The sequence below is a fragment of the Dreissena polymorpha genome, chromosome 11 (genome assembly GCF_020536995.1).
Source record: "Dreissena polymorpha isolate Duluth1 chromosome 11, UMN_Dpol_1.0, whole genome shotgun sequence".
NCBI classification, from domain to species: Eukaryota; Metazoa; Mollusca; class Bivalvia; order Myida; family Dreissenidae; genus Dreissena; species Dreissena polymorpha.
In genome coordinates, this window is record NC_068365.1 from 51,169,074 (window position 1) to 51,189,062 (window position 19,989).

Genomic DNA, 19,989 nt, shown 5'->3' on the forward strand with positions numbered 1-19,989 from the left:
TGAGGCGAAAGGGTTAAATTTATTTGCTAAAACTGACTTACATGTTTGATTCTTCCATTACTTCTAAATTTATTGATTATGTTTAGGAAATGATTGCGCAATGCTCAATGTTTTTCACTTTTCTGTAGTTTTTCCAGAACAATTTGCTTCCTCGTAGCCATATTCTAGCTTGTCATTTTTGCCCAAAACAGGCATAAACTTTTGAAATGAATATGCTCTGCAATACAACAAAAAAAAACCATAGGCATAACAGTTTTAACAAGAGATGTGTTAGTCAGAAACACAATGCCCCCTAATGCGCCGCTTTTTTTTTTTGCAGCTCCATGAGATACACATGCATGCCAAATATCAAGTTGCTAGGTTCAATATTTCAAAAGTTATTGCAAAACTTTACTGTAAGGTTAAAGTTTTGGGACAGAATGACAGACAGAAAGAAAGAAAGAAAGACAGACAGACAGGCCAAAAACAATATACCCCCGATCTATCGATTCGGGGGCATAAAAAACTATTATATGTTTTGAGAATTGTCTTTTAAACCATAAACTGTGGACATGTGCCTTTAAAGTTTTCAAATTTGGCAAGGGAAGTGTAAAGTATTTATGCAATTACAATTTATCTATAAAAAAACTATGCATTTTGTGCATAGTTACATTCATACATCAAGAAGATAATTTTACACACTGAGATATTTTCATTGTTTAACGTGTTTATTAATTTTAGACAATACTATATATACTGATATTGAAATGCTGTTTGTCATATACAGTTCAAATGTTTTTTTCACTAGCATTCACATTCTGAAACAAGAGATGTGATTGTCAGAAACACAATGCCCCCTTCTGCACCGCTTTGAAGCCATATATTTGACCTTTGACCTTGAAGGATGACCTTGACCTTCACCACTCAAAATGTGCAACTCCATGAGATACACATGCATGCCAAATATCAAGTTGCTATCTGAAGGGACATAGAAGTTATGAGCATTTTACGAAACCTAAATGCGAAACCTAAACACAAAGTGTGACGGAAGGACAGACGGACAGATCACTATATGCTTTCCTTCGGGGGCATAAAAACATTTTCACTTTTGTAAGTTTTATTCTATAAAAACAAGACTGTGCAAACTTATGAACACCCAAAAGGTTAAACAAAACCAATGGTATTGAAATAACAGTGCCTTTGTGGAATGGTCACTTTCATCAAGAAACAGAATCTCAACCAAACATTGAGCCCCCCCCCCACCCCCACCACCAAGCCTACTACAACTTCACATGGGAAAACTGTGAAGGAAATAGAAAATTAAAACTAGATCTACAAAAGTAAGGTAAAGAAAAAACATCAGCATTACAAAATGGTAGTATATTGGCATTTTTGTCATTAAATTTATAAATGTTTGGTCCCAATTTCATCATGGCTATTATTTCAAAAAGCAAATACTATGTTAATGCACCTAAACAGAATATATCAACTATAAATCAAATTTTAATTGTAAGACAATGTTCATGATTTCAACATATCAAAAATATAATCTTTTTTTGACACAACCATGTAATGTACAAATTTAGACAATTAAAAGAAAATGCAATAAAATGTATAGATATTCATACACTGTGATAATGCATATATATCAATTCAATATTTGTTTACTGTTTCAAACACATACATGTACCAATGTCTAATGTCAATTTAAATACCAGACAAACGCCTGCAAATTTACAGATCGATAATTTTCATAACTACCTTTACCATCTACTAAGCAATTCTGGATTATACATGAACACAAATGACAAAACCAGATCCAATACTAATGTTACACTGTAATTCATTTTTAATAATCATTGCAAAAAAAACAACACAAAAATGTTCAAACTGTGTGCGATGCAAATGGAACTCACATATGCATTTAAAGGAAGCAATTTTTACTGATAGGAGAAACTAGTTCGAATTTCGATAATAAAATAGAATAAGAAAATACATGTACATATGCCAACAAACAGAAATTATCTTAAGAAATCGATTCACTTTTCTAGATATAATTATTGCACAATGAATGCAGACCATGGCTGTTGTAACAAAATACAAGTCTAGGAGCCATTTTAGTAAACAAAATGGAGCACATTTTGATTGTTTATGCTTTACTTTAAAAAAAAAAGTTGGGATGGATGCTAAGCAACAACACCTACACAATTTATTACCAGTCATTGTTAATTTGTTATGCAGCTCTTCTTATCTATCTTTCACATGTCCTTAACACCAAAGCGGGTATATATTACTTTGATTGTAATGTCAATAATTTATTTTCATAATCATAATTTAACATATAAATTTTAATGAGGAATGTTATTTAACATAAGTAAAAATCTGAATATGGTACCTGATCTGTTTACCCAGACGTAACTTATAATGCCATTACATTTAAAACTTTAATAAGACAGAATCCTGAAACCTAAAGCTCACATAACAAGCCAATCTGCTGGTCAACCTCTCACGTTCCACAGTTCACATTCCCATGAGGCCATCACAGAGCATGCTGGGATTGGCCTCCTCCTCACCCTGGTGACAGGTGCCTGCGTGGTTACCAGGCATCCATACAAACTGAGCCACTTCCTCCGTGTTGGCCGGGCCACACAGCTCCATTTCTGAAGATCAGTTTAACATGTACACACCTTAACTTAACCCTTGCCATACTGTGACTACATTTTTTATTTCATATGTCCTCCACTTGCTGGGTGTTTTTCCAATAATTCATTTTTTTTTCATCCTTTATGCTTTTATTCATAAAATTCATTAAACTTAGATGTAACATAATGTTTATTCTTTACATTTTCTATGCTCATTTTAGGTGAATTAAAGTGACACTTTAAGTAACCAACCTAATTTTCCGTTCATTGATAGGTCGTCATATACACAATACACTTATATTTTCAAACGCATTGTGCATGTATATATAATTTTTTATCAGCCTCATTGAACATATAGTATCAATTATGTATATCATAAATCAAATCAGCACTTGCAAGTAATACAGTTGAAATCAATTCAGAACTGTAAAGTTTACATGAACAGTCCATTCCTCAAGAGGTCAAATTAAGATGTTTACATGCTATGGGATTTATTTACCGTCGTAACAATTTCTAAGCTTGATAATGGCATGTTGAAATATTACACAATATTGTTAAAATTCAGTTCCGTTACAACGATTCCAGATACCCTGTGGGATTTACATACCAGCCTACTTAAATGTTGATCTGTAAAACGCCATTGAGGGTAACACATATTGCTACAAGACCTGCTTGTCCTACATTTTATGCCTGGGTTTCAGACAGAACACAACGTCCATCAAATCTTGCTGGTATCCAGACAAAGGCTCTCCTAGACATACGCTCACCCATCAAATAAGATGGGGGTTGGGAGTTTAGGGTTTTGTGAACAAAAGCCTTCCAGCTATTTTAATACCCTGGGCAGGAGCTCACCCATCAAATAAGATGCGGGTATGGGGTTTGGGGCTGTGTGGACAAACGCCTTCCAGCCATGTTAATACCCTGGAGAGGAGCTCACGCATCAAATTAGTTAGGGGTTTGGGGTTTTGGGTTGTGTGGACAAAAAGGACAAAAGCTTTCCTGCCATTATAATACCCTCACACATAAAATTAGATCAGAGGGTCTAATGCTCAAACACAATTTAATTGTAAATATGATTAAATGTGACATTTAGTATTTATGTGTTAACAAGAAGTCCACACATGTCTCCATGTACAAATAAAATTATTTTAACACATTATACTAGCATACACAGGTGGCTGGTCACTCTTTCAGAGCATGTTTTAGCTAACAATTTTACTCTGTATGCTTAACATTAGGGAACTTAACTAATAGATAATTTTTATGTCTTTGAATATTTTTTTTATTATGCATACAATACCTGACTGCTTGTATCATATAATTTTTATAATGGCTTTTATGTATTTGTGATGTTTTTCTTATACGGTAGATTGAAAGCTTTTTTGTCTTATAATTTAAATATTAAATAGTATAGTCTTTCTCTCTTAATTGATTTTCTGGCAATATCTTATTGCTTGTAACTTTGCAAAATGTCTCACAGGCATCTTTACAGGTGAGAAATATTATGATTAGCTTTTTATTCCAGGAAGTTAAATCACGCAAGAGCTTATGTCTTTGGTAGGAAAAACTCAGTAGAGCTTTTGTCTGCCACCACCACCCCCAATTTTCTGGGATCATACTGAGTTAAAAGATGTAAAATTTGCAACCAAATAACAAAAAATATCCACTCCCAAACACACCTTTCCCTGTAGCAAGGAGTTTATTTTTGACCTCCATTATCATGTTATAGCAAAGTGTAACCAAATAACGAAAAACAAATCTACTATAAAATGCACCTTTTCCTGTGGCAAGGTGTTATTCTTGACCTCCATCATAATGTTTATCATTTTTGGAAAGTTTAAGATGCACACACCTAAAGCTTACAATACATGACTCAAATAACAAAAACAAATCATTCAAACGCACCATTTTCTGTGGCAAGGATTTTATTTTTCTATCATTATTTTATAGCTTTTGTCCCACGTTCAATCTCGCAAAAACGCCAATTATGGGACCATACTAAGGTAGGTTGTAAAATGTGTAACCACATAATGACAATGCACCTTTTCCAGTGGCAAGGAGTTTATTCTTGACCTCCATCATCATGTTGTAGCACTGCTTGGAGGCCTTGCCATGCTCCACCATAGGAAGGGGGTAGTCCACACCGATGATGCAGTTGGCCTTCTCCTGCACAGACTTTGGGGCCTTCCAGGGCTCAAACAGGTAGCGCAGAGGCATGTCCTTCAGCACCGGTAGGTAGCGCCTGAAGATATGATGATGAGGGTCTGGGAAATCTGGGGCTTAATGAATGAGTGTAAAGTGTCTTCCCTGATAAGGCTGTGCGGTCTGCACAGGCTAATCTGGGAGGACACTTTCGGCATAAACTTGATTTTTGTTTAGAAGAGACTTCATTAATACGAAAAATACCATACAAATGGAAAGTGTTGTCCCTAATTACCATGTGCAGACTTCACAGGCTAATCTGGGACAACACTTAATGCACATGCATTAAGCCAATTTTTTCCCAAATGAGGCTTATATGATTATTAGTGCAATTGCACACATTAATTGCACTTTAAAAAATAATCCCAACATTATATATGACAGATAAGACAGATAGTTAGATGAGCTTTGCTTTCCATTTGCTGAGCAAGATTAAGACTTAAATTGAACTTAAGAATGTTCATGTGTTTGTGTAGTACAGGAGTCTAACATAAACCACTGCCTTCACAAAATGTTTGGTTGAATTACATGAGCTAGATACTAAAGACATCCCATTGCAGAGACCACCCTGAATCTTAAGGTGAATGCCAAACATCTGGTATGCTGCACCTCACAGGAAAGTTATTAGGTATGGATGGAGCAGGTCATTGCACCTGCAACCCCTGAGTTTCAGCAACACTTTGTTATCGCTTTACCACAGAGCCAGTCGAGAATTCTCATTCTTATGGTCTTATGGCCCTAGTCTGTACTCACCAAACCATTTTGAGACTTAAGAATTAAGAAAAGACTTAAAACCAAGAAAACATACTTGAGAATGTGAATATATGCATTATAATATTGGTGCCTATGTCATTCACATATTGTTCAACTTCTAAATGAAGTATGATGTATTTAAAGCACCAAACTGACATGTTAGACATAACTATCAAGTTTTAAAAGCCAAGTTTTAAATAAACGTGCGCTTCTCTTTGTGATATTCAACTCAGTGTTTTAATCCATCATAAAATATCTTAAGAGTGTTCTTTATTTCAAGACTTAACTCTAAGAATTGTTTGATGAATACAGGCCCTGGCCTCCAGGCAAATGTATCACTTGGAACATGAACCTGATATAAAAACGGTATCACTTGGAACATGAACCTGATATAACAAGAGATGTGTTCGTAAGAAACACAATGCCCCCTATTGCGCCGCTTTGATTTTTTTTTTTACTTTTGACCTTAAAGGATGACCTTGAACTACCACCACTCAAAATGTGCAGCTTCATGAGAACGCCACTTTGAATTTTTTTGTTTGACCTTTGACCTTGAAGGATGACCTTGACCTTGAACTTCCACCACTCAAAATGTGCAGCTTCATGAGAATGCTGCTTTGACAATGTTTTTTTTTACCTTTGATATTTGACCTTGAAGGATGACCTTGATCTTGAACTTCCACCACTCAAAATGTGCAGCTTCATGAGATACACATGCATGCCAAGTATCAAGTTTCTATCTTCAATAATGCAAAAGTTATAGCCAACGCTTTGTAAAAGTTATGAGCATTTTACCATGCTTAATCCTTTAAATGCACAAAGTGACCCCGTGACCTAGTTTTTGACGCGGCATGACCCATATTCGAACTCGACCTAGATATTGTCTAGATACAACTTCTGACCAAGTTTGGTAAAGATTGGATGAAAAGTATTTGAAATAGAGAGCGGACATGAAAAGTGTGACAGACAGACAGACAGACAGACAGACAGACAGACAGACAGACAGACAGACAGACAGACTGACAGAGGGACAGTGCAAAACTATATACCCCCTTTTCTTCGAAAGGGGGCATAAAAACGGTATCACTTGGAACATCAACCTGATATAAAACGGCATCTCTTGGAACATGAACCTGATATACAAACGGCACCACTTGGACCGCGTACCTGATATAAACACCATCGGGGTCCATCTTGCGTCCATACCGTACGGGACAGAAGCACTTGGGGCACTGCAGCACCTTCTCAAATGCCGAGCTTGACATCCACATCCAGTTTCCCGCACACACTGACCAATCAGCATCCAGCAGGTACTTGGTAAACACCTGCCCAATAACAGCAGCATTGTTTGGCAGTCTATAGTGATTTAGTATGTGTTGGGATAGAAATTGGCAAAGCCCCACTACCCAATTACTATGTTAGAGTTACCATTAGCCAAAATAACCTATTGGCTCCTAAATCCTTTAACTGGCTATTACAATTTATCTTAACTATTTTAAAGTAAAGCAGATTTTCCCATTTAATGAGTTAACATTCTAAGTACCAGTCAATTTGGCTACTTATTCTGATTTCTTGGCACCAACCTAGCAATCGAATATAGATTTGTGATTGAACCCTAGATTTTCTGAGAAAACTAAATTCTGCTTTGTACAAAAAGTATAATAAACAAATACAGTCATAACAAAATCTAGTTCCCACTATCTTAAACTAAGTTTTAAAAGCCAAGTTTTAACAAGAGGGCCAAGATGGCCCTAGTTTGCTCACCTGAGAGGAGTCGGTTCATTCAATGTAACTTATGCCAAACTTGACCTAGATATTGACCAGAAAACATCCTGGTCAAGTTTCATTGTTATTGAACCAAAACTCTGGCGTATGGAGTGTTTTTGTTTTTGTAAGATTTAAAATGGTGACCTATTTTTGAGTTGACCCCACTTACCAAACATCAAACTTTGCTTACAAAAATACATAGTATGACCAAGATTAATAAAATCTGAAACAAAATTGTGACCCCTAGAGTGTTTACAAGGATTTTGTATAATATAATGAAAATTAGGACAATCTAAGGGCAATAATTATGGCATTCATTATGTGATTTTGCTCATCATCAAACTGAAACTGAGATCTTTCAGCAACTTTGATAAAGAATGCTTGAGAAATGTGAATGCTAGAGTGTTTACAAACCAAATGTGGACAGACGGACAGCGGACAAAGGCCAATCCTAAAACCTCACCTGAGCAATCAGGTGAGCTAAAAAGTGTGTTTCACCGATCTAAGCCATTTTCCAACTTGTCCAAGAAATCAATAAAACCAATGTATTGACTAAGTTTCACGATGATTAGGCAAAAAATGTTACTTCTATAGTGTTCGATCACAAGGTTTCTCTCTATATAGTCACATAAGGAAAACTACCCCACCCCCCATGGCGGCCATGTTTTTTGACCGATCTGGACCATTTGCAAACTCATCTGAGATATATATAAAACCAATCTTTTCACCAAGTTTCATGATGATTGGGCCAAAAATGTGACTTCTAGAGTGTTCACATGTTTTCACTATATACATATAGAGAAAAATGCCCCGCCCACTGGCGGCCATGTTTTTCAACGGACCGGAACCACTTTTGAACTCAACCAACATATCATTAAGACAAACATTTTGACAAAGTTACATGAAGATTGGGCATTAAATGTGACTTCTACAGTGTTCACAAGGTTTGTTTTTTTTACCTAGTGACCTAGTTTTTGACCCAGCATGACCCAGTTTCGAACTCAATCAAGATATCATTGGGACAAATCTTCTGACCAAGTTTCATGAAGATCGGACAATAAATGTGGCCTCTAGAGTGTTTACGACGGACGGACGTACGACGGCCAAAGACCGGTCACAAAAGTTCACCTGAGCAATCAGGTGAGCTAAAAAAAATGTGTGGCTTCTATTTGGGGCATTCAACTCAGTGTTTTAATCCATCATAATATATCTTAATCTATAATCTTTTCTTTTAGCCGACTTATTAATGGTTAACTGCACTTCACCGACCTGCCCCTGTGTACTGATCACTCCTAATAAAGGTCACTGCACTGTTCCCACATGGTGTGCCAGTACACTGGAATATTGAACACTGGGCTGGCGACAAGGGCGTAACAAAAAAGGCTTAAACCAGGGCCTTTTATAAGGAACATACTTCAGTCAATATTCTTACTCAACATTAGAGTTTGTTCTAAATTTTCAGCAATGAGGTTGGCCATTATGCTCAATTTGGTGTTCACATAAGTTACTTTTTTAAGTTTTGAGACAGACCCAACACTGAGTTTGAGAAAAATATGTGTCAACTTGTACAGATGAGACTTTAGATTATTCATGAGCCGACATCCTCAATGCTCAGCTGAGTGGAAACTAAAAGCTGATCTTCTTAGATGAGCTGAACAATTGAGAATGTTTGTGATACTAGGCCCATAATGCTCACTTTGGTATTGGCCCATGTTTTTTTTAGTTTTGAGTCCGCCTTACCGAGAGTTTGAGGAAGAATATGTGCATATTCTTATAGCTTATACAGGGGTTCTGAAATATTTTATGAGTCTACTTGTCCACGGACAAGTTGGACCCACAAATTCACTTGTCCGTACCAAAGAAGTACTTGTCCGTACTTATAAGATAAATAAAGGAAAACATCATTACTAATTAAGCAAATAATACAAACATACACTTCTGTTAAGTTCTATTTTTGATTATATACATAGTTAACTAGAAAATACAAGCAAGATGTGCAAACAATAAGAACACGTTTAAGTCACAAACCATCTCGGATATTTAATAATCTCAACATGACTAGAAAATTCACTTGAAATAAAATAATCTCCGCTAAATATAAGTATATAATTTTCCGCTTATGAAGGAAACTCCTTACAAAGTTTACATTTACACACACCGGTAACGTTTTCAATCCAAGGAAATTCAATTAGCCAAGACTCAACAAATTCTCGTTACGCTTGGCGTCGTATGCTTTATCATATTCATACTTGGCTTTTCTCTTCTTTTCCGAAGCCGAACTGATTTTATCATTGGTCTGATTAGTGTCATGGCTTGACGTTAAAGTGGTTTTATTTTTAAAAATCGAATGCAGGTCGGTAAAACATGTTTGCGGCCATTTGCAATTTACGAAAAATGTTATCTAATGCGTTATTGGCTGTTGCTATACATGTGCGCTGGTTTCTCTACTATAAATGTTACCTTATGCGTGATTGGCTTTTGCTATATATGCGTGGACTTGTTTACTACATTAAATAATTATTATCGGAAAATAACCTACCTCCAGTTAAAAAAAGTGTGCTAGTCCGCAGATTAATCACAAGCTATTTATATAAACTTTCGTTTTTTATTTTCGGAAAATATTGAAGTTTCGTTCTCGAAACAAAATTTACCACGGAAATTTTACTTGTCCCCGGACAAGCCAGCTTTCAAAAACTGCTTGCCGGGAAGGGGAAATTGACGACTCAGACAACTCGGACAGCATATTTCAGAACCCCTGGCTAATAGCCTTTCAACTTAACCCATTTATGCCTAGTGACTCTCCCATCCTTCTAAATTGGATCAGTTTATTTCCAAAATTAGGGATGTCTAGTACATTTATTTCAATATTTAGAATATTTCTTACAGAAATTCCTTAAAGCAAACAGCGCAGACCCTGATGAGACGCCGCATCATGCGGCGTCTCATCTGGGTCTAAGCTGTTTGCCAAGTCCTTTTTTCTAGACACTAGGCATAAATGGGTTAAAATAAACAATAATGACAAATAAAAATGTGTGTGGCATTTCGGTCATTTCTTCATTGATCACATTTTTAAAATCAGGACTTAAACTAAGATGAAGACTGATCACAGCAAAGGGAGAAGGCCCATACCTTTAACCTGTCGACCCAGTTCAAACAAAAGATATCCCCTGGTGAGGCACATACCTTTAGACCGTCGACCCAGTTAAACCAGATTTCACCCTGGTCAGGCACATAACTATAGTCAGTCGACCCATTTCAACCAGAGATTGCCCCTTTTCAGGCACATACCTTAAGTCTATCAACCCAGTTCAACCAGAGATCACCCCTGGTTAGGTACATACCTTTAATCCATCAACCCAGTTCAACCAGAGATCACCCCTTGTCAGGCACATACCTTTAATCTATTTACCCAGTTCAACCACAGATCGCCCCTTATCAGGCACATACCTTAAGTCCATCAACCCAGTTCAACCAGAGATCGCCCCTGGTCAGGAAGGTGGAGGTGGCGTGCCTGCACACATGGTGGATCCACCCCTCATGTTTCAACTGCTTCATGATCGCATCAATCCAGGGAAACCCAGTCTCACCCTGTTATAGTTACAACACAACATGTGTACTGTCTTAAAAAAAGTCTCACCTTGTTTAAGTCACAACAGCACATGTGGATTTTTTTCTTCAAATTACGTTAACTATGCTTACATTGTACTTGCTATATAAAAATTAAATGAAGCCAAATGGTTGAAATTTCTCAAAGATTTTCAAAAGTCTTGAAAAGTTTTACATTTAAAATATATCCCACTCTTTTGTTGTTCCCTTTCATTTGACAACATTCTTTAATACAGACACATCAAAAGTGTTTTTATTGGCTATTGATTGTTTTATCAAGTAAAATACAGTGTTATTTGGTACAAGAACAAAATTATGTTTAATAAGGAACAAACATTGTACCTCATGAAGAGCTTGCCCTGCCCCTTTTCAGGCCCTTTGCCGTTCTTTTATTCTAGCTAAATACCTAGTGAAAACTGTTTTGATTTTCAACAGCCCTGACAGCAGACTACTTGTATGTTTTATATTGTAAATATCCATAAGATTACTAGTAACATGGTGTTCCATTTTTAGACGGGTGAAGATACTGTGTGTTTAACATAACAAGTATTCATGTGTATCTTTTCACAACTTGCGGTTAATGCTGCTTTTGTATGAGTGTACCAATTTAACCCTTTGCATGCTGGGAAATTTGTCGTCTGCTAAAATGTCTTCTGCTGAATTTTTAAAATTAGCATTTTCTTTATTTTTATTCTTCAAAGAATACTATCAGAATAATAAACAGTTTGGATCCTAATGAGATGCCACGTTCTGTGGCGTCTCATCTGGATCCAAACTGTTTGCAAGGGCCTTCAAAATTCGGTTCCAGCATCTCATCTGGGTCTACGCTGTTTGCCAAGGCCTTTTTTCTAGACGCTAGGCATAAATGGGTTAATGGGCCCATTTGAAGATGTCCAAAGTTAGTTCAATTTCAGTTTAAAATGAGATCAGGTGATGTGGGTGTATTGAGAAAGTTCCCAGATAACAGACATACAAGTAACAAATCTTTGTAGCAAGGGATATTGAAGATAGATGTAATACTTCATTTACGATTAGCAATACTTTGGGCCTTCTGAATTAGTTAAAAAGTAGGTCATTATTAACTTTCTCAACATACCCACATCACCTAATCTCATTTTGTTTTTAAAATTATTGAGATCTGATGATTGATATGGTTAAATAGTCTTTATAAACATCATCCATGCAAGTATCAAAGATATGTAGGGAGAATCAATGATGTTAAACAAAGTTCACCATTTAAGGTTAAGAAAGACCTTCTGAATAAGTCCAAAAGTATGTCAATGTCAACATGAGGTCAGTGATGTGGGTGTGTTTATAGTAATAAGGCATGTCAAGGTCTACATGAGGTCAGTGATGTGGGTGTGTTTATAGTAATAAGGCTTTGTGGGAAGCATAAATGATGGTATAAGGAATAAGCCAGTTTGTGTTAACTTTACACTGACAGACAGACAGAAAAACAAATGTGTAATCACATTGAAACAAAGCAAAATGTATTTCTTCTGTTTTCCCAGAATTAAAAATCACAAACAAAATTAGGAACCCTACATACATTTTCCCATTTCTTGAGTTTTTCCTGGTCGTTGTACCAGGGAATATTCAGGCAGATCGGGTTCTCCTCCATCTTGTCATAATTGATGTTGTTCACCGACATCGTGTAGAAATACTCACGCCACAGCAGCTGACCGATGGCGGAATTGCTGAACCCCTTCCCGGGATGAGACTGCGGGAAAGAATGCTTTGTTCAGGTACGCTTTTATGGTATCTTTCTTTTAAAGATAGTCTCTTCTTTAAAAAAAATCCAGTTTAGGCAGAAAGTGCACAGGCTAATCTGGGACAAGACTTAACACACATGCATTAAACCCCCCTTTTCACAGAGCACTGCCCATTTATATTCATTTGTTTAAATCATAAAAAAATGCAATTACTATGGGTTTCTGTCTTAATGCAATTGAGAAAAGTTGATGTTTGGTTTGGTAAACATAGCTAGTTACTTTGTATAATTCACCATATCTTTTTCAAAATAAAATGCAGTTTGTAATTGTTTAAGTTGTGCATTTCCTATGTGAAGGAATATTGTTTGTAATAACCCATTCAAAATCAAAGATATACATTTGTATTTGCAAAAGTAAAAGAAATATTATTCTTATTTTCATTTTTAATTGATATCAATCCATCAAATGGTCTTTCTCATGTCGTTCAGTTTAATATTGAAATTTCACTACAATTGTTTCATTTAGCATAAATACAAGTAATTATTGCAACAAAGCCACATAAAGTTACTTTATGGTCGATTGTCTGGATATGAAAACCAACAGCACTACAAATCATCTAGTGATATGGGTAGGTATTTACTGACCTCATATATAAACGGGTCAAATAAATATATATTCTGTGTACATTATTTATTTAATTCCATAATTCATAAAAGTCAGATGCATTAAGTTAAAAAATAACAAGGGCTGTTTGTAAAACATGCATGCCCCCCATATGGGCTGTCAGTTGTAGTGGCAGCCATTGTGTGAATACGTTTTTTGGCACTGTGACCTTGACCTTTGACCTAGTGACCTGAAAATCAATAGGGGTCATCTGCGAGTCATGATCAATGTATCTATGACGTTTCATGATCCTAGGCGTAAGCTTTCTTGTGTTATCATCTGGAAACCATTTTACTGTGTCAAGTCACCGTGACCTTTGACCTAGTGACCTGAAAGTCTATAGGGGTCATCTGCAAGTCATGATCAATGTACCTATGAAGTTTCTTGATCCTAGGCGTAAGCGTTCTTGAGTTATCATCCGGAAACCATCTGGTGGACAGACATACAGACCGACATGAGCAAAACAATATACCCTCTCTTCTTTGAAGGGGGGCATAAATATTTAAAACTGTGCAAGAAATAGACGTCATGCAATTAGCAAACACTTCTTATATTACTATTTACTTCAAAATTGGTCCAGTTACCTTTTCAAATGCGTTCCTCAGCACCCAGTACAGCTTGCGTATGGAGAGACAACCAAACCTGAGGTGGGCGCTCATGCTAAGAGGCGGCCCGGATACATTGGGGAACGTCTGATTGGGCATCACCATGCCAACGCTGAATGCCTGGGGAGGGGAGGTCACTCATGTATGCAAGGTTACCAATGTCAGTTACTGAGTATTTTAGTTGGCACTTAGGGGCATAAATAGACAGCCCAAAATTCCCATTTCAGATTTTGAAATGATAACTGGTTACATCATTATTTGCAAATAATTTTATTCAGATAGTGCTAAAATGTGTAAGCTTGTAATATAGATATGTTTGCTGGTACTAACTATATTACAAGTTGTACTGTAGAGAGCATTTCAGCAGAAAAAATATATTTAAAATCAAATATTTTCAGATTTCACAAAGATAAAGTTTACAGCTATCAGAACACAAGGATATGATATTTCATCAATATTTGACTGTTTTAAACATTTTACAGTAAAAAGAAACACACACAGACTTTAAGAATTTTCATAATTTCAGAAACTCTATAATTATTCCAAAAAGAGGTTTGTAAAGTGGGACATAATTGGTTGCTTGCAATTATTCAATTTAAAAGAATGATAACAAACAATGAATTGTGTGTGAATTTCTTTAAGTTTTCTTTAAGAAGGTTTGTGAAAATGGGCTAGGACCCCATCTTACCAAGGGACCAAGGCCCCTGTCTTACCATCTTCTCCACCTGCATTCTCTGAGACAGCAGCTGTAGGGCCCTTGTCTCTCCACCCACCCAGTTGTTATGCCGCTGATTCTGCTGCTCACACTCGGGGAAAACACCTGCTTATTGAAACACAGGCTCAATGAATTCTTTCTGAAAATGGGGCTTAATGCATGTGCAAAAGTTAAATCCCAGATTAGCCTGTGCAGTCCACACAGGCAACTCAGGGATGACACTTTCTACCTTCATGGCATTAATCGCTTAAAGGAAGTCTCTTCTTAGTGAAAATCAACTTAAGGCCAAAAGCATTGTCCCTGATAAGTCTGTGCTAGCAGCACAGACTCATGTGGGACAACACTTAACACACTTGCATTTAGGCTGGTTCATCCACAGCTAGGTCCATATTTATTGGTCATGTACAAGATAATAAAAATCTTTAAAATTTCCAAAAATTCTAAAATGCTAAGTTGCATGTAAATATAAACTTTTAAAGCCTTTATAACGCTCAAAATAAACGAAAATTTTGTGAAGTATTTCATAAAATAAAGTTCACACCGGTAAACAATCAGTGTTCCTTATAACAATAGCCATAATTTCAACGCTAAATGTGGTATGATTACATAAGTTTTTGTAGGTACAAAATGCTCGTTTTTATTTATTTGTGACACAATTAATTCACTTTTAATTTCCTGCGAATATATCTATTAATACGACACACAAACACCATGTTAGTGTTCATGTGTCGTATGAATAGATATCGTTGCGGGAAATTAAAATGGAATTACATATGCAAAACAATAATAAAAACGAGCATTTTGTATCTACAACATCTATTTTACCAGACCACATCTGGCGTATAAATTTCAGCAATTGCCATAAGGAACACTGATTTTTAATTGTTTAACTTTATTTTACGAAATGCTTTACGATATTTTCGTTCATTTTGAGCGTTAAAGAGGCTTTAAATGGTACCAATCAAGTATTAATGTCCTAAAAAAATCAGCAATTAAGTATCAAAGTCATCAAAACATTATCAAAACCCAAATGATTACAAGTTCAGTCCATTTATACAGTTATGATAAATACAAACCCAATGTTTCAACGTCCGGGATCCCAAACAGTTTGTCATGGTTTGATTTGACCTTGAAGGTGACCTTTGAGAAATCTGGGTCATCAACAGTTTTCGGAGGATCCCCAACAGCACGGGCGACTTGATTGAACAACGAGTAGGTCAGCGGGGGCTTGCCGCCGTTGTTCTCCAAAATACTGTAAAAGGCAAGAACGTATGTGTTAAAAGGTTACTTCTATGCAATATTAATAACTGGTGCTCGTTTGAAAATGTTTGTCTTGAGGTTTGTTGAAAAATCCCTTTCGAATGCAAAAAAAATCATTTCGTTTTTACAAAAATTAATTTACTTCGTGATACTAACAAACATGTTCCTCTGTAAGTGTGAAAATATGATTGATCGACAAATATTGTCAGAACATTTGGCTGCCAATCAAGTTTTTTGGCAGCCCTTGACTTTTGTGCCACTGATTAACCCTTTCCTTCTCAGATTCAAAGTGAAAATGGCTATTTGCATACAGCATAAAACTCGCAGGCTGTTCAAGTTTTATGCTTTTTACTGCTAATCAGCATCTTAAGCTTGGAAATGAAGACTTTAAATTTTGAATCTAGTAAGAAAGGTCTTAAATTTAATTTGAGTTTCTCAGAGACTTTGAACGCGTCAAAGAGCGTTTCTGAGTAGCAATGGGTTAAGCTATCCTTATACGCTCGTAATAACAATTGCTAGGGTCCAACAACTTCCCAGCCTGCACTCACTCCTTTGGGTCCCACAGCACATGTGACACGCGCTCCACAACCTCCACATCGAGCTCCGAGCACAGTCTACGCACATCCTGGTCACGTTTGTGCCAGATTGCCTCAACATCTGCGTCGAACGACAGACGGGAAACATTCCATTCCTGGAAACAAGTTCAAGTCAATAATTTAGCATTGTTAATTTTAAAAACAAATGACAGGTATAAAATGTTCCATTTATGGAGACAAGTGTAAATAACATATTAAGCATTGTAAATTTCAAAATCAAATGACAGGCATAAAATGTTTGAACTTTGGAAACAAGTTTCCATAACAAATTAAGAAGAAGTCCTATGAAGAGTAATGGTATAAAATATTTATGCAGTGTAGAAAGTTCCGCATGTTTAAACATTATTGCTGCTACATGATATCACTTAGTTATATGATCATATACATGTATACATTGTATGTTTTATATTGAATAATAATTTTTTTATATTATATTGTGTGTGTATGATAAATAGGTAAACAAAAAAGAAAGAAAGTTCCGCACCATGGCATTACCTTCAAATTGCCTTGTATCTGTACTTATGTAACATTTATAATTAAATCCCATGTCATTTTGACACACAAATCTCTAATTGCTAGTTAATTAGCATTTACCAAATGTTTGACCTTTATGCAAGAACTTGTCACAGAAAAAAACTTGTGTATTTTTCCCAGTTAGTTAGCATTTAACAGATGTTTTATCTATGGTGAAACAAGACATGCTTCCACGGATGCCCCTACATTTCATTTATGTCCCAAAACTCCACATATGTCAAAAGCACTATTTTGATATAAAAGGGCAATAACTCCACATTGCAATGTGGGATAAGGCTCATTATTAAATTTTTCCTCCTTTCTATGCTGATTAACATTTTCAGAACATTTGGTGACAATCAGACAAAAACTGGTTCAGTTAGAGAGCAGAAATCATCAAAGCACAATATATTTAGAAATTAAGCTAACTCCTAAGAATCTGGTGAGATTTGGCTTATTATTACCGGGTAAACTTGGCCTTAATTTTGTGCAAATAAACATTTTCAAAAAGTTGGAAAAGATGAAAACTGATTGAGTAAAAGACCAGAAATCATGACCACGCCCTATTTTGAGAAATTCAGGAGCAAAAACTAAAACTGACTCAAGGGATTTTGCTGGTTATTGGTCTTTGCCTCCATTTTATGCTTGGGTCTACAAAAAATCTGTTTTTAAATCAACGGTCTGAAAAAATTGAATCCTGGTTTGCTTTCAGCTATAAATGGCCATTCGTTAGCCAAAAGTTGTTAGTTTGGTAATAAATCTTTGATGCTAGACTAACAGATGATCTGTAAGTTTCCACCTATTATCTTTAAATTTAGTACACATGTTTTTTTGAATTCAGTGCACATATAAATATCAAAACAGAACTTTCTTTTATCTGAAAACAAACCACATTTTCTTGATATGACCATCTAAGAAAGCAAGTCGGGTCAATTCAAAAGGCACTATTATACACATCTTTTCAAGAAACCTGAATGCAAAGATTCAAGTACATCCATATTCTCTGAATAATAACAGAAAATTATGTATCAGTAAAACTGAAAATGGACCTGTTGTTGGCAAGCATTGTCAGATTCTAAATGTCTCACAGACCAATAAAACACCATATCAACTTTCAGAACCTAGTTTCTAAGAATAAACTGTTATTATGTATTTCGCCATGGTTTCAGAGTTATTATCAGTAATTTAGTCCTTTTTTTGTTTCGATACACCTGGAACTTTGACTGCTGTACTAACCCTATGCATTTACTGCATGGAAAATTGTCTGTTATTTATGCACAAAAAATGTGGCATTATTTATATAAATGCACAAAACCAAACTCTAAGTCATAAAATGAAGAGAAACAACTGTTACAGTTAGAGGACATGAGAAAACCAGCAAACACCAAAACCCCCAAAAAATGTTTTGGATAAATGATTATCACCTCAAGTTTTTCATCAATAGTCACATAAATATAAGTTCTATGATGCTTTGTCACTGAAGTTGAAGCATTAAATTGGTAAAAAAATGGCTAGATGTTCCTTAAAAAATTACAGCTGATTTACAAAATGGCAAATATGATAAGTTTTATATATTACAGAAAGCCCTGATAATACCTTGATAAGGTTTCCTAGAATGTTCATCAGGTCTCCGGTGAACACATACAGACGTCCACCATAGTTGTTGAAGGTCTCGTCAAGGTCCCGAAGGGACTCAATCAAAAATCGCATGCGGTTGTATCCAGCGGTGCGCGTCCCTGCAGAGAATTCATGAAGCATAATTTGTAATTATTGTCATTATTTAGTAATCAAAATTTGTACTGGAAGCCCTGCCCTGGTAAATTTTAAATCCAGGCTTGCTCCAATTATAAGACTCATTTAGGCTGCTTTGAAATATCAGTCTCAAGTACAAAAAAATGGTAGTAAGGGTAATTTTGATTACTGGTAATTCAGATTATTTCTAAAACAAAATCTTTCTAAGGTTCTCTTTTGATTTTGCAATAATTGCACACGTTTCATCAATAAAAGCAAGATATTTCAAACCAAACTACATCAGAGATTAAAGCCACACAGCTTGAAATGAAAGTTAATTTAAGTAAAAATAAGAAACATATTGTATCTATGCCAATTAGAATATCACTGGTGGTTACAAGGTAGAAATCCGTCTTTTTTGCGCTTTAAAACTTAAAAGTAATAACGCTAGTTGAAATGGAGGTATACGTCTAGAAATCCTACTTTCTGTTATAAAAGCAGTACCCTTTGAAAAATAATAAATGACTTGCTAACTAGGCTATAGATATAATTTTATCTATGCCAGAAAGAATATATAGTGTGATTACATGGTAGAAATCCGTCTTTTTGCCCTTTAAAACTTAAAAACAATCGCGTTTGTCGAAATGGACGTAAACGTATAGAAATCCTACTTTCGGTTTTAAAATTAAAAAAATAATAATAAATTACTTGCTTACTAGGCTATAGATTTAATTTTATATATGCCAATTAGAATATATCTGGTGGTTACAAGGTAAAAATCTGTCTTTTTGCGCTTTAAAACTTAAAACTAATCGCGTTTGTCGAAATGGAAGTATACGTTTAGAAATCCTACTTTCGATTTTAAAATTAAAAAATAATTAAATTACTTGCTAACTAGGCTATAGGTTTAATGACAATTTTGCACACTTTCAAATTGCATCTCTATGTATTGATTAACATGTATTTCATTTCAAGGTGTGTGGCTTTAAATTGTATATTATTATTTTATTTTGAAAAAATGTACATTTTCTTTCATATTTATAGCATAGCATAGTGTGGATTCTGACAGATTAAATACAATGGACTCGAAGGAGTGTCAAAGTTTCACATTGACTAGTCGTCTATAATTTTAAAAAACAACATTGATTGAAAAAACAATTAATACACTAGTAAATTATGATCATATTTCATGCCATGGGACAACCCAAACAACACAGACACACTTGCTTTTCCCAGACTTGGCAA

General features: G+C 35.5%; 1 protein-coding gene across 2 annotated transcripts in view; it reads right to left on the minus strand.

Annotated features, from left to right (window-relative positions):
- Positions 1 to 2,272: 2,272 nt before the first annotated feature.
- LOC127850083 (cryptochrome-1-like) overlaps positions 2,273 to 19,989 on the minus strand; it is a 38,407-nt gene continuing 20,690 nt past the window's right edge. For both annotated transcript variants that reach the window (XM_052382848.1, XM_052382847.1), the window contains exons 3-12: positions 18,610 to 18,749; positions 16,453 to 16,595; positions 15,721 to 15,896; positions 14,643 to 14,749; positions 13,909 to 14,049; positions 12,499 to 12,669; positions 10,791 to 10,931; positions 6,744 to 6,901; positions 4,664 to 4,863; positions 2,273 to 2,639 (exon numbers count right to left, since the gene is read on the minus strand). In XM_052382848.1, the coding sequence (XP_052238808.1) occupies positions 2,500 to 2,639; positions 4,664 to 4,863; positions 6,744 to 6,901; positions 10,791 to 10,931; positions 12,499 to 12,669; positions 13,909 to 14,049; positions 14,643 to 14,749; positions 15,721 to 15,896; positions 16,453 to 16,595; positions 18,610 to 18,749 (1,517 nt within the window). In that variant the 3' untranslated portion in view covers positions 2,273 to 2,499. The remainder of the gene's footprint in view (positions 2,640 to 4,663; positions 4,864 to 6,743; positions 6,902 to 10,790; positions 10,932 to 12,498; positions 12,670 to 13,908; positions 14,050 to 14,642; positions 14,750 to 15,720; positions 15,897 to 16,452; positions 16,596 to 18,609; positions 18,750 to 19,989) is intronic.